This window comes from Gymnogyps californianus, chromosome 2 (assembly GCF_018139145.2).
Source record: "Gymnogyps californianus isolate 813 chromosome 2, ASM1813914v2, whole genome shotgun sequence".
Classification (NCBI taxonomy): domain Eukaryota; kingdom Metazoa; phylum Chordata; class Aves; order Accipitriformes; family Cathartidae; genus Gymnogyps; species Gymnogyps californianus.
This window is the reverse complement of record NC_059472.1, coordinates 135,687,064-135,700,361: the sequence shown is the minus strand read 5'-3', so window position 1 is coordinate 135,700,361 and position 13,298 is coordinate 135,687,064. Positions and strand designations below refer to the sequence as shown.

The 13,298-nt window shown below is 37.4% G+C and overlaps 1 protein-coding gene across 1 annotated transcript in view; it reads right to left on the bottom strand.

The window, feature by feature from the left end:
- Window positions 1-570: 570 nt before the first annotated feature.
- MEOX2 (mesenchyme homeobox 2) overlaps window positions 571-13,298 on the bottom strand; it is a 54,265-nt gene continuing 41,537 nt past the window's right edge. Inside the window, exon 3 of the mRNA XM_050891702.1 lies at window positions 571-1,866. Within this exon, the coding sequence (XP_050747659.1) occupies window positions 1,642-1,866 (225 nt within the window). The 3' untranslated portion in view covers window positions 571-1,641. The remainder of the gene's footprint in view (window positions 1,867-13,298) is intronic.

The following is a 13,298-nucleotide window of genomic DNA, read 5'->3' as shown; positions in this document are numbered from 1 at the left end:
ACTTTTATGATGCCCTACTGCTCCACATAGCGGAGCTTCAGTGAATGCTCACAAGCCTTTACTAGGATACGCACATTTCTTGCTCGCTCTTTCTTTCACTCAGCTCCTTCTATCATGCTACCCAGTCCAATTCATCTCCGAATTTTTTTGAGATATTTTGGTTTTTTCTCCTGAACAGCTTTATTGAACAAAGGCATGATAATATAAGTATGCATCCCTTCCTGATATTTATTCCATTTCATCCATTTCAACAAGGTCCAACAAAATAACCCTTTATATTTGCTCTAAATCTGGAAAAATGGTTGAACAGACTCTTGTTGTTTTTGGCTGAAGACATCATTAGCTACTAGATGCCTTTTTCCTGCTAAAGGAAAGAGTTTCCCAAATGGATCAAGGTAGAAGGTTTATCCAAGATTAAAAGCCTAAATTTGAAAACATAGCTTTGTGTTGCCCACAGACTAAGTTCCGAAAGACCCAAAAAAGGCAGAGCTGCTTAAGACTTTTACAAAAAACACTTTAAGTATCCTATGAAATCACTGTAGGGAGACCAGAATTATTTAAAAAGGATTATTTATTAAACATATTTCTTTACAAAGTACAATCAATGGTTTGCATTAAATTTTGGGTTTTGGTATTTGCCTGTATGTACACAAAAGCTTATAACAGAAAATGTGTCTTGATTTTACACATGGGACACAATACTGAGTTACCTTCATATTTTGATTTCTACCAACAGAAGCAGTTGATAATAACATTCAGCTTATCTGCTGTTCTTTTTAAACTGAAGATGAAGCGACAACATTTCTGCAGAGTGTCAGTATTTATCAATGTACTCAGTTATGACAAAGTAGAAATGAATAATCCTTTGGGAAGTTTCCGCCGAGCATGAGTGGAACATGACATTTTTTGGCAGGTTACTGGACTATCCTTATGATCCTAAAAATCATTTTTTGCAGTTATAAGATAAGAAGAATTGAGGAGCTAGGTAAGTTTAATAATACCCTATTAGCAGCAGTTGATAGTAAATGCAACATAAGGTTTGTTTTGTCTGTCATACAAGGACGTGTCCTAGCAGACACTATTGTATTGTTCTCTACTTGAACAAAAGTATCTGCATGTATTGTATGTCTTTGGAAAAACAAAACAAAAATAAAGAGACAAAAAGCCATTTATTGTCATGAGTGACTATTGCCATCAGCTAATATGAATGCATTGCTAAAATTAGTGAAGACAGGAAAATGCTGTAAGGTAAATATATACAGAGTTAAAATACATTTCTTATCCACTAGATAGTGATTTTGTGGCACTGTGGTTTTCAGAATATAACGTCTGTTGAGAGCAATGTAATTTTCAGTGCAAGCTAAAGCAAAAATACCTGCCCGCTGTCATAAACATGACAAACAAATCTGGAATGTTCAAAGTAAGTTCATCTTCCACTTCTCCACTCTTGAGGCACCTTTAAGACATGGCACTTACTGTAAACCATCTAAAAATCAAGAAAAGCCGACACAATAAGCCTGAATTTTCCATAACAACTTTAAAAATCACTGCCAGAGTCACTTGCATACGTAAACGATGCCTGTGTAAGGCTTGCCAGCAAAGCATCTTTCCTGAGAACGGAGCTGGGACACTCTCTGTGTATCATAAGTGTGCATGCTCAGAGCTGTGATCGCTGTCGTGGCTGTCGTCGTTCGCTAGTGAGTCCCCTGTGTGCTGGAGACCAGCTGCGCCGATGCCAGAGAGCTCGGAGGGGAGCAGCGTGCCCTTTTTCACATTCACCAGTTCCTTCTCCCGGGCTGCTGCCCCTTGCTGGCCCCCTTTTACCCGCTTCCACTTCATTCGTCTGTTCTGGAACCAAACTTTTACCTTCGCGGAAGAAAAACAAAACAAGAAAATAAAGATGGGGTCATTGAAGGTAATAATGATCTTTCTAGCTGTAGCACAGCACTTGGGGTTTTTTTCTTTTTTTTTTAGTGTGCCTTTCTGTCTGTATGGTAAAAAGCTTAGCAAGCCTTCCCTGAAGAGCAAGCAATCCAGTTTTGGATAGGACATGAACCCTGGGGATGTGAGGATAACAACTGCAAAGGAGGGAAAGGGGTTACCGCAAGAAGGCAGCCAGGCTATCTGCAGCAGATAGCTCCACAGGAAGATCTCAGAGCCCTTTAGAAAACCTTAAAAAGTTCACATACTCTTGAAAAACTTATTAATGCCATTTCACAGGCAGGGAAACAGAGGCAAAATGGGTCCCATCAAGGGACTGCGCAGAAGAACCCACATTTCATGTAATAGAGAGCCCCGTCTGGTGGCAGGGACCCATAGTGCTGCCCCTCGTGCTTACAGTGCTTTTAATTACCCTTCAAAGGAGGGTAGTTACTTTGGAAAGGAACTTGCACTGAAAAGTTTGCATTGCTTCCTGCCTGTTTGTTTCTGTAAACTGGTGGTGAATTTCAGGTGGAGCACTTCAAAAGCTCTTTTTTTTTTTTTTTACTTGCTGAAGTGTCTGAAAGAGCATTTCTTACTGTCAAAACTTACAAATTCCCTGTCTATTTCACAAATGTATTTAAATGATTCTAGTTGACTGATAGTTAATTCTACTACATTTAGCCATAGAACCTGGTCAAATTTTTCAGACAAATAAATACCCCCAAAGCCAGAGGGCAAGGCATTTATAAATTTGAGTCAAATCCAGCAAATAATTTCAGATGAGAATGGAAAATAAATTCACAGCATGAAAGATTAAAAATGTATCTGTATTTAAGTCACATTAAACCCCAAGATTTTGCTCCAGCTGAAACTCATTTCCCCTCCTCCCCTTCTCTGCATAGAAATATACGGGGGGGAAGTAAACCTAAATTATTTGCACAGTTCTAAAGTACCAGCACTGCAAACCACAAGGACTTTTTTCCAATAGCCAAAAGAAAAGAAAAAAAAAAAAAAAGAGATGTGCATAGCATCTGTCGAATATATTGGACCAGATTAAAAGTTGATTTCAGATCAACTTAAAATATTGTCACTGAAAAATATGAATAGAAGATTGTTGGGTTTGATCCATTCAGAGTTCATGTTGCTAAAAAATCTCATGCGTGTGTGTCTGTGCAGCTCTTCACATGAAGGTTCCACAGAAAAATAAACAATGTCTGCAACTTTTCACTTGGAAAGAAAGCAAGAAAGCTTGCGATGTTGGTGTATCCTCTGCTGCGTTCAGCAGAATGTGTTTCAGAGTTTTAAAAGAAATAGCAAGGAACAGGCACAGCAGGACATATTGTACAACATGAGTAATAGAGCCACAAAAATGCTGTTTTGCTGAATCTGTCTTACACATCCAGGAAACATCGCAGTGTTTAACCTTTACTATCACTTTGAATTTTACATTAAAATTTTACTACAATTGAACTGATAGTTAGTGTCACTATCTCTATGTGGGAAGGAAGAGAGTTATATTTATTTTTTTATGCTCTATATTCCTGTTAAAGCCAATGATGTGAACTGTTAAAGCCAGTGACTTGGGAGCAGAGCAAAATGATTCCAGGTTAGTTAAGAGCCTCAAAGCACAGCACATCCTTTCCTTTAGTCAACCCATCAGAGCCAAAGAATCTGGCTTGTAAAGTGAAATGAGTGTAAAGGGGAAGGTATTTATTACTGGCTGCTGTGATGTTGGTAATTATCATACTCGGGTCACATATCAGATGTGTCCATGGAAACAGTGTCTTCAAAAGGGTACAGCATTAGTACAGCATTGGCAGCTTTCTGGGGGAAGTTAAGATGTCATTTTGTTTATTTTTGTTTTTTAAGTTTCTCTTGCAAAAGACACTACTTTACTGGTGCCAGACAGTGCAGTAGATGTAACTGCAGTGATAATCTAAACATCAAAAATAATACACTTTGGATTCAACCCAGTACCACAGAATATTATCACTCTTCTTCTGACAAAAGGGCCGAGAGAATTTTATTCAGTAAGAAGAAATGACAGGATTGGAGTGATGTTTAAAAGACCTAAGCAATTCTCCGGATATTTTTATGTCCTTGAACATTCACAGAATAAGTCGCAGCATTGAAAGCCTGAAACAAAATAATAAAGTATAAAAGAAGTGGTTTCAAGAAAAATGACAATGATGCATTGGAAGCAAAAATTTCAATGCACAGCCTGGATTCAACCTACTGTAACTTACTGGAACAGGAGAGATCAAGGCAAACCACCTTCCAGATGCATCTATTTCATTTTTGGATACTTGAGAAACTGAAGCTAATACTCGTACAGTCATTGTCAGAAACTGGTCTGGCTGGGACAGACGCGAGCAGGAAGATTACTGCCTGGCTCCTGATGCAGGTGCTCATTTCTGTTCTCCCCTCACAGACAGAGCTAAACTCTCACATCTGCTGGGCTGACATTTTTTTACTGTTTTCTACTCCAATTTAATAAATGATTATTTTTTGTTTTCCATTTTTTCTTACAATATTTTGTTGCTGCTGCTTTTTATAATTCAGGTCACTTCACAAAACCACAGTCGAGAGCAGTCTCTCTCCTTGAGCATTAAACCCAGGAGGACCGATTAGCACCAGCTTCCAGGTAATGAGTAGCCAAGGACAGGCTGGGGAGTACCTCTTCATTCGGATCACCTACCCTCAGACTAGCTCATCCGACCATGCCCTGAAATGCCTCCACCAGGGATGAGTCTAGGTTAGCACCTGTCTATTAGTTGATATAAATCAATTAAAGGACGATGACTTCCCTTTTCAAGAATAAGTGCAAGATACATTTATAAATTCCTCAGAGGATCCAGCATGCAACACTATGTCTGCACAAGACCCACTGTCTGGGAAACATGGCATTTAAGGAAAGTAGGGCTGAAAGGACTCCAGCTACCTTTGCCTGCACTCTCTTGAGTGTAGGAGGAAGAGGGTAACCCTGGAGCTCCCATAGGACAATATACACTACTGACTGGCATATAGCCTGTCAGGCTTCCCGTAAAGAGAAAATGGTAACAATTTAAAAAAGAAAAAAAAAGGTAAAAAAAAGCTCTAGGCTTTTTTATTAATGACTTCAAATAATCTGCATCTGATTTACTTAGAGAATGTCAAATAGGAAATTTCTTTATTTGGTATGTCAAAGATTATTTTCAAAAGCTAGAAATCAATTATAGTGAAGTTTATCACTGAAAATATTATGAGTTTATTTTGATGTCATTTTCTGTGTTAAGGTACAGCAGGACTCCTGTATGAGGGAATACGTTAGGTATTTTTTAGACATATTTCTGTGTGTCCTCCATTATAAAGTACTGAAATCTGCTTTTGACCTGATCCCAAGTACACTAATGTCAGTGTGAGTTTTTCCATGGAGTTCAATGGACTCTAGAAGACGACTTTAATGCTCATGTGCTAATAATATGAGACAGGTCCTTCACTTGTTATTTCCTCTAGAGATCAAATTCAGATATTGGAATTCTGAACTTCCTTTGGAGCTGAAGAGTCAATTATGGAGGGTACAGTTGTTACTGATATGTGATCCATCTGTATTTTAGTAATGGGAAGGAAGTGAAGCAAACTTTGTGGGAAGTACTTCAGAGTGTCAATTTATCTGGATTCATGGAAAACTGTGCTTTTCAAACATACAACTCATTTGAAACTTACAGGTGTTGCACAAAACATGCATCAGAACAAAACACCCTGAGAAACCAAAAGAAGAGAGGAGAAAGAACGAAAGAAAGAGAGAAAGAGCAAGAGTGAGAGAAAGGAGAGAATGACTGAAAGAAAAATAAAAAATTAAAATGAAAATAAAGGAGGGAGAAAAGGCCCTTACTGAAGTGAACTTGAAAAACTCTTGAACTTTTTTCCAGTGAAAGAACTAGCTTGTGCCATTTACAACTTTCGCAAAAACTATATCCTTTTAAAGTAGTTTAAAGGTCTACTATGACAAACTTGATACTGTAGGTTTTATGAATATTTTTATGCTGTTTTTCAAGTCTAAGTTAGCTCCAGCAGGAGTTGAGAGTGCTCACCACTTCCCAGAATCAGGTCCTGATTGCCTATTATTTATTAAAATGCACTCCCTCTTCTCCACCCTCTGACTAGCACAACTGAACTGTATAGAGCGAGCATATGTATGTACAGAAAACAAAGGAAGTGGAGGGAAATGAACTATATTAAAGATGATGGTAGCATTAACAGCTGTTTCTAAATCAGCACTTATGAGCCAGTCTATTGAGCGCATCTGCTTACTGGCACGAAAGCACAGTTTCTTTTCCCTTAGTCAACAAGTTGTTTAGCATCTGCATCTCCACATCTGATGATTAGACTGTTACTTAAGATACGAGTAAATGATTTCACGTTGCGCATCTCCTGATGTAGAAGATAAATCTTTTTGCTGTGACCAATTCATTTTAAGGTCTACTCTGTGGGAATCACGGGAGGAGATTCAAAACAAGGAGGTTGACAGTGTCTACATTACTAACGTAATCATTTTATACTTGTGATATATATGTCCTTAGTAGGCTTAAGGGCCATTTTATGTGCTGTCTTGCATGTATATCTTTAATACAACTTTATGATGTGGACATCAACATATCATTTTAGTTCCAAATAAGCATATCACCTAAACTTCTGATTTAATACTCCTTCTTCAGCAGAGCACTTCAGTCACATTAATTTTAAGAATAATTGACTTCTAGCATGCTCTGTAGAATGCAGATGCTTCCTTTTGACATGGGATTTTAGCATTCTGTACTTACAGAGAAAAGCTAAACAGATACCTTCTATAATTAATGAGTATTTCTTAATAAAGACATTCTTGTCTGAAAAATTAAAGCATGACTGAATTCAAACTACTGTAGTTGCACTGTCTGCTGTCTTTCTTCTTTTAAGAAAAAAGACATTTCTCTTTAAAAAAGCTCTTTTCTGAAATGAAAGATTCTTTCCTAAAATTAGGTTTTCTATTCCAGGTTTTAGTGGCAGGAGTCCCAAACGAGATTAAAATTTGAGGCCTGATGTCTCGCAAACCTTAAAAATTAGAAACAAGAGCGCTGTGCCAGTTGAAACTGTTACTTTGCTGTAAGGGATGCATATTTCTAAGTATGAGTCTTTGAAGTCAGTATCCCAAATTCCATGTTTTATTATACCTAAATGATGTGTAAGGAAGACCAAATCACCAAGCCCTTTAAGTGTTCTGCTCCTGGTCAGCCATTGTCCATTTTCTTTTATTATTTTTTTTAATCTGTCAGTTTACTTTCCTCTAATGCAGACAAACATATGGATAACAAAAAATAGCCCTGACTTTTCAAAATTAAAAAAATTGAAAAGTTTACTTCTCAACTTTCTTTGGCTCTGAAAACATTCCTGTTATTTTTAGATAGTACACTTATGCTGCCAAGTTTTAAAGAAAGTCATACTCCTGAACTTTACAGAAATCACTGGTGTTATACAGCTGAAACTTACCTTTTTTGCATATATAGAGATAGTATTTTCGTGATAGTTTATTCAACAAACTTATACAAGCAAATAGGAATGTAAAACCAGAAAAGTTTCTTTTCCTATTCTAGACTATAAGGGTTGGAAGAATCAAATCTATTAGCTTAAAATATTTACAGAAATGGTAGTTAGAGTTATCAGTTCACTTCAGTAACTAAAGATAACATAAGATTTTAAATAGTTCAGCTGGATTTCAGTCATGCTGGATACCTGGGAGAGCAAGTTAAGGTGGTTTTATTCAATTAAACTTAATTTTCTTCCTTATATGATTTAAAGGAATTCCAATTTCTATTCCAGAAAAACCCTCTTAAAAATCTTAAATATATTTTGAGCTTAAAACCAGTTTAAATAAATATGAGTATTAAATATCTTCTTAGTTATTATAAAATAGTACCGAAATACATCAACTGGAGAAAATTAACTTTTCTTTGGAAATTAATGAGTGGTACCAGAACCTTCTGATTAAAATTGCTTAAGTCACCTGCTCACTGATTTAAAGCAATCTGCTCTGTGTTACTGTACAAGACTTTGCACTGAATGTGCACAAGTACTTTGCAGCAGCTGTTGAGAAAAAGGGGAGGTTTTGGCAGGTGCACAAAGGACAGCTGGAGATTTTGGCACCCAGGAAGGTGTAGGAGTGAGTTCTGGTTTTTCGTTACATAGAAGTCAGTTGAGGTTTGGGTACTGCTTAGGTGATACATTCTCCTTTCTACCTCCCACGTTTAGACAGGGATGGAATAGACATTATATTTCAGAGGAGAGCAGTGACAGGAGTATTTTATTCCAGTTTCAGAAGTCTTTGAGAGCACTCAATTTACCTCCCTCTACTCCATCCAAAGAACTGCCATCTTCTCCACCAGTGATCTTCAAAATTAATTTCATGATCAAACAGCTAACCCATCCTATTCAAAACCTCTCTTAACTAGGTTTCAGGTTTACCATACCTTAAGCAGAATGAGACACACTATTTCAGGTTCTTCCCTCCTACTGGCTTGTTGTACATAATCTAAGGGAGTATTTTTTGTAAAATTAATCTCTCTTTTTTGTCCAGAGGCAAAGAAAGGCAATCTGTGAGGCTGCTGCTAGAACTTCCTCTACCTTATTCTCCTATAATATTTCTTTTTAGAGTCTACCTTCATCCAATTTCTTTGCATATATATATAAATCTACAAAAGAAACACATGGTGGAAAACTAATTTGTGGGGATGATCGACTTAGCTAAACTTTGCCTCTTTTTTATATAGGCATTTACCTGCATGAATTACTCACATGTAGAGCATTTTATTTCGTGAGAAAAAAATTCTAATATGCATCATTCTGTGCCCATCTTGCACAGGTCAACTGAGTGTGAAAGTTAAAAGACAGTGGATAATTAAGACTGGCTTTTGGCTAAGCGTGTTGATGCTTTTTTCTGCTACTACTTTAGTACGAAGAAAGGCAAATGTCAAGAAGTGGGACTTGGCAGAAGGCAACCTCTGACTATCGGCCCATGACAATCCTCCAGGGCTCTATGGCTGTGGAAGCCATCTCCCTGCCCAAGTAAGAAGCACCCTCATTTGTATTCACTTACTTAAACTAGTTCCACAGTGCATGACTTCAAAGCTGGAGGGACCTTTTTGCCTTCCAAAACAAGCCAGTCCTAGTCTTTTGATGGTAAACTAGCCTCAAAATCAACATCCAGTTTTAAAGCTAGTAAGCCTCAAGAAGCTGCAGCTGTTTTCAGCAGGGCCTGCCTTGAGGAGAAGAAACTAGTGAAACCAGAAAGAGATTCTACATTTTTCAATGCCCTGCATAAAAAAAATCACCTTTATTCTACATGTTCATTTGTACCTCTCTGATACCATTTGTTCCTCACTGATTTCTTCTCTCTGTTTTTTAAAGTGACTATAAATGACAAACCTAAAAAGCTCCTATCTCCTTAAACAGGTGACAGAAGAAGCCACATCTTTCTCGACTTGTGTCTAATAAAGGGTAGGGGTAGGGGACAGCAGAGCCTTACTCACTTTGTAAAAGCAGCCGCATGAGCTGCTAATATTTCTGTCTATATCGCATATGCTGCTTGGCACAGACAGAGGTTTCTCCCCACCCAGAACCTCACGGGGTTTCTCTGCAGGTGTAGGGTCCATTCAGCAGTAACAGCTTGAGGCACTTGGATCTTTGCACATGGAATTGCTTGTTCAAATTCAATCAATACTGCAAAAGTAAATATGCTGTTTGAAGTTTTGCCATGTAGGTTTTTTAAAAGAATTATCACGCAAATCAAAATTATGCACGAGTTATAATTGTTTGCCAGGAGCATTCTTTCCTAAGAAAGAACAAACTGAGTTAGCACAGTAACTCTTACTGCTGGTATTTATATTGCTCAAGACAAATATAAAAGTATTAGTGAGTTCTATTTTATGAAGAGTGTTACTTTATATAAAACAAACAATACAAAGGATTTCAAGCCACACCCGCTCATTATTATAGTGTGTATAGAGAGTGCTTAACACATGGAAGCTTGGAATGAGCGGCTGCCTTTCAGAGAAGACTTGACAGCACAATAAAGATATGGCCAAGCTTGTCCTATCAATCCATTGTTTGATTTTGTTTGAAAGTATACAGGGGAATAATTTCACCACCTAACCTTAGAAATCCAGCTGCCTAAAGTAGGAAACTAGTCATGCTGTGTGATGCGTGGAGAGACATTTACTCTTCCAGAGGTCGTTCAGAACAAACACCTAATTGAGGAACATTGAACTCCCTGGTTTCTCACCCAGGTGACTAAGGGGAGCTACTCTTACCTTACCAGTCAAGTCTAAAAAATGCAGTGATTAGCCTCCCCGGAGCTCTGCGATGCTGAAAAGGATTTTAATGAAGTCACTTGTGATGAAGGATTGAGGTAACCAGCTCTGAAGGAAACTTTTCTAATGGAAAACTTCATTTATTATTTGTATAGTCATAACAATGCAGTGCTATAGTGTGGGTTATGGTACTATACCAACATTGCCGAAATGCATTTAAATAATAATGCTGCTTGCTTCTCTTTCTGGGAGAAAAAGGCATTACAAAGCTTCTTCCTTTGTCACTCATCCCGTGTTGGTACCACATACATGGAAGCCAAACACAGATGCAAAAGCACTCTTCATTTTGACAAAATTTTGTCCTTTGTCCATGCAAAATCAATGGCTTCAGGCCTTTTATAAATGATTGGTGGCTTCTGGGCAGGTATTGGAAATTAAAGTTAAGAAGAAATAAACCTTCTCGTTGCCATCAGCAGAATTTAATCTGACTAGGTGGGATTTTCCGTTTATGTTGGCAAACAGAAGCATTACATATTTGAACTGTTTATTCCGGTAACCTTAGCTAGCCTGCAGAACTGCAACATTACTCTTTTGATTAGCTCCATGCAAAAAGATCTTGCGAGGTGGAAAGATCTCCTACTCTTTCTATATTTGGCAGGACCAACTCCATAAAAATGTCCATTTTGCCACGCCTCTGATACCCCACTGCAGCTGCTTCCTCTCCTCATCCCACAGCGAGATATTAAAAAGTTTGCATGGAACCTTCTCCAAGTTTATCTGGATGTACAAAAAAGCCAAGAATGCGCTTGTCAAGGTTACAAATATCTAGGGAGCTAAGATAGTTTTTAGTCTAACTGGCTCTTCAAAATATAATATAGGCCTGCCAGCTGAAAATTATTAACTGCTGGCTGAGCAGGGATTGTGAGTGCACTCTAAAGGAGATGGAGCAGGAATTATATGTACCTATACTGCTGGAATTCTTACAATACCATAATAGAGCCATCCTACCACCAGATGTGCTTATAATGCTCTCAAAGTGCACTCTTAATATCTAGGCAATTGAGGCACTTATTTCATTTCATCCTCCTGTCTTCTAACTCAGGTTTCCTTTTTAGGGAGTGATGGGATTACTTCCTTCTCCTGATCCATATGTTGTGAGGGGTTTTTTTCATTATTATTTTTGTGAAATGGCCTTCCATGAGTCATTTATGTTTGAACTGATCTTGTAAGTTGTTTAAAAAGTCAAATGGAGCCTTACTTTGATGACTGTAGAAAACTTTAATACCCTTATATAGCTTTTTAAATATGGTCAGACATATGTTTTTTTCTACAGCTTGTTTAAATGCCAGAAAGGTAATTATGAAGTGTTAGTTGGTCAGTGCCTCTTTTAAGCTGCAGCGTATGTTTGAAATTATCACTATAGTCAAGAGGAAGATAGAGCTTTCTTAAGATAATAGGTTCTGTGATTTATCTCACATCTTGGGAAATAACTGAAAGTTGTAACTTTAGGATGACCCAACAATACTTTCCCCAGATTATTTTTTGTTCTTCTGCCCTCTGAATAATATGATGCTTGTCATTTTTTAAAAACCTGGTAAAAACAATTATGCTAAACAATTAATTCCATCAGGGGTTAGGTCTGCTCTCCAACCTATTTTCTGAGCAGATGCGTTAGTTCACCCAATGCCCACTGCTGGTTTTTGTCGTTGTATTATCTGAAGCAAGTTTCAATTCTCTGTGTGCAAATTCAATGTTTCATGAGAGATCAAGAAAGCTTCCAACACAAATAGGTCTATAGCCTGTGATGAGATCAAGATTATCACTTGTGTGTTCACTTATTTCAAACAAAGGAACTACTGCCTATCAGGTACCATTTTCTGCAATGCAGCCTTTGGGGGAAAAATAGTAAAGGAAAACTGTTCCAGAAATAGCAAGTTTCTAAAAATGCTACCTCACTGGAGAGTGTTTTTTTGGAATCCATCAATATAATTTAATTCAGTCAGGACTGTTTTTGTTGCATCTGTTTAAGATAGGTGTCAACTATGATCTCCTCTGTTGGGACAGCTAGTAAAAGAAAGTAATAACAGTAGTAAGTAAACAAATAAGTGCTGTTATCCCACTCAAGAATAATCATTCATTCTGCTAATAATGGAAAGACAGGTCCTGAATATGAGTTCAGTCTCTTAACTGGAAAAAAAAGAAATATTAGTGTGACACCAGGTTCACCCTGGGGTATTTTTTTTTAAGTCACTGAAGGAATACTGATGTAAAACAAGTATGCAAGAAGAGTCAAGGCTTTTGACTTACTGCATTCAGCTTCTGAAGACTGCCATATACCATGGAAACTCACACCCAGTTCCATGCCTATTTACACCATTTTTCCATCAAAGCAATATATTTGATTTAAAAAAGAGACACGTCTAATTGACAACATTGGAAGTGACATCATTACTTGGCTTAGTATGATTCAGAAACTGAAAAATATGTCCAGAATTTCCTCTCAACTTTCTTTTTCTTTTCGATTAACAATACAGTTTTTATACTATCTTTTTTTTTTTCTCTCAAACCATTTTATCATGGCAAGATACAGAACTGGACTCTATCAAGCTAAAAATCTTAATGCTTTCCTTTTCTAAGCAAGGGTTGCTTTAAGCAGGAAGGCAGGAAGGAAGGCAGGAAAGCAGGAAGGAAGGAAGGAAGGGAGTTATCTCTAGCAGCTCAGTTGTCACTCTGTGATAATCTGGGGAAGCAGAGAAGAATTAGATTACATAATTAAGCTAGTTATAATTCTATAGAAATTATCATAGTTATCAGCAGAATGCTTAGAACCGACATTATGTGACAGCTAGAAAACAGCAAGTGCTCCCATGACTTAAATTAATTTCTGCACTTCTGAGGCACAGGCTGCCTTTTCTCCTCCAGAGACAATATTCAGTATTTATCTGTCCCTTTTCAGTATGTTAAGTGCTTTTAGTTTAACTGTTTGCTTTAGGATAGTGAACTGTCTCTTCATTTAGTTGTACTGGTCAATCTGATCTTTGAAGAAAAGAATGA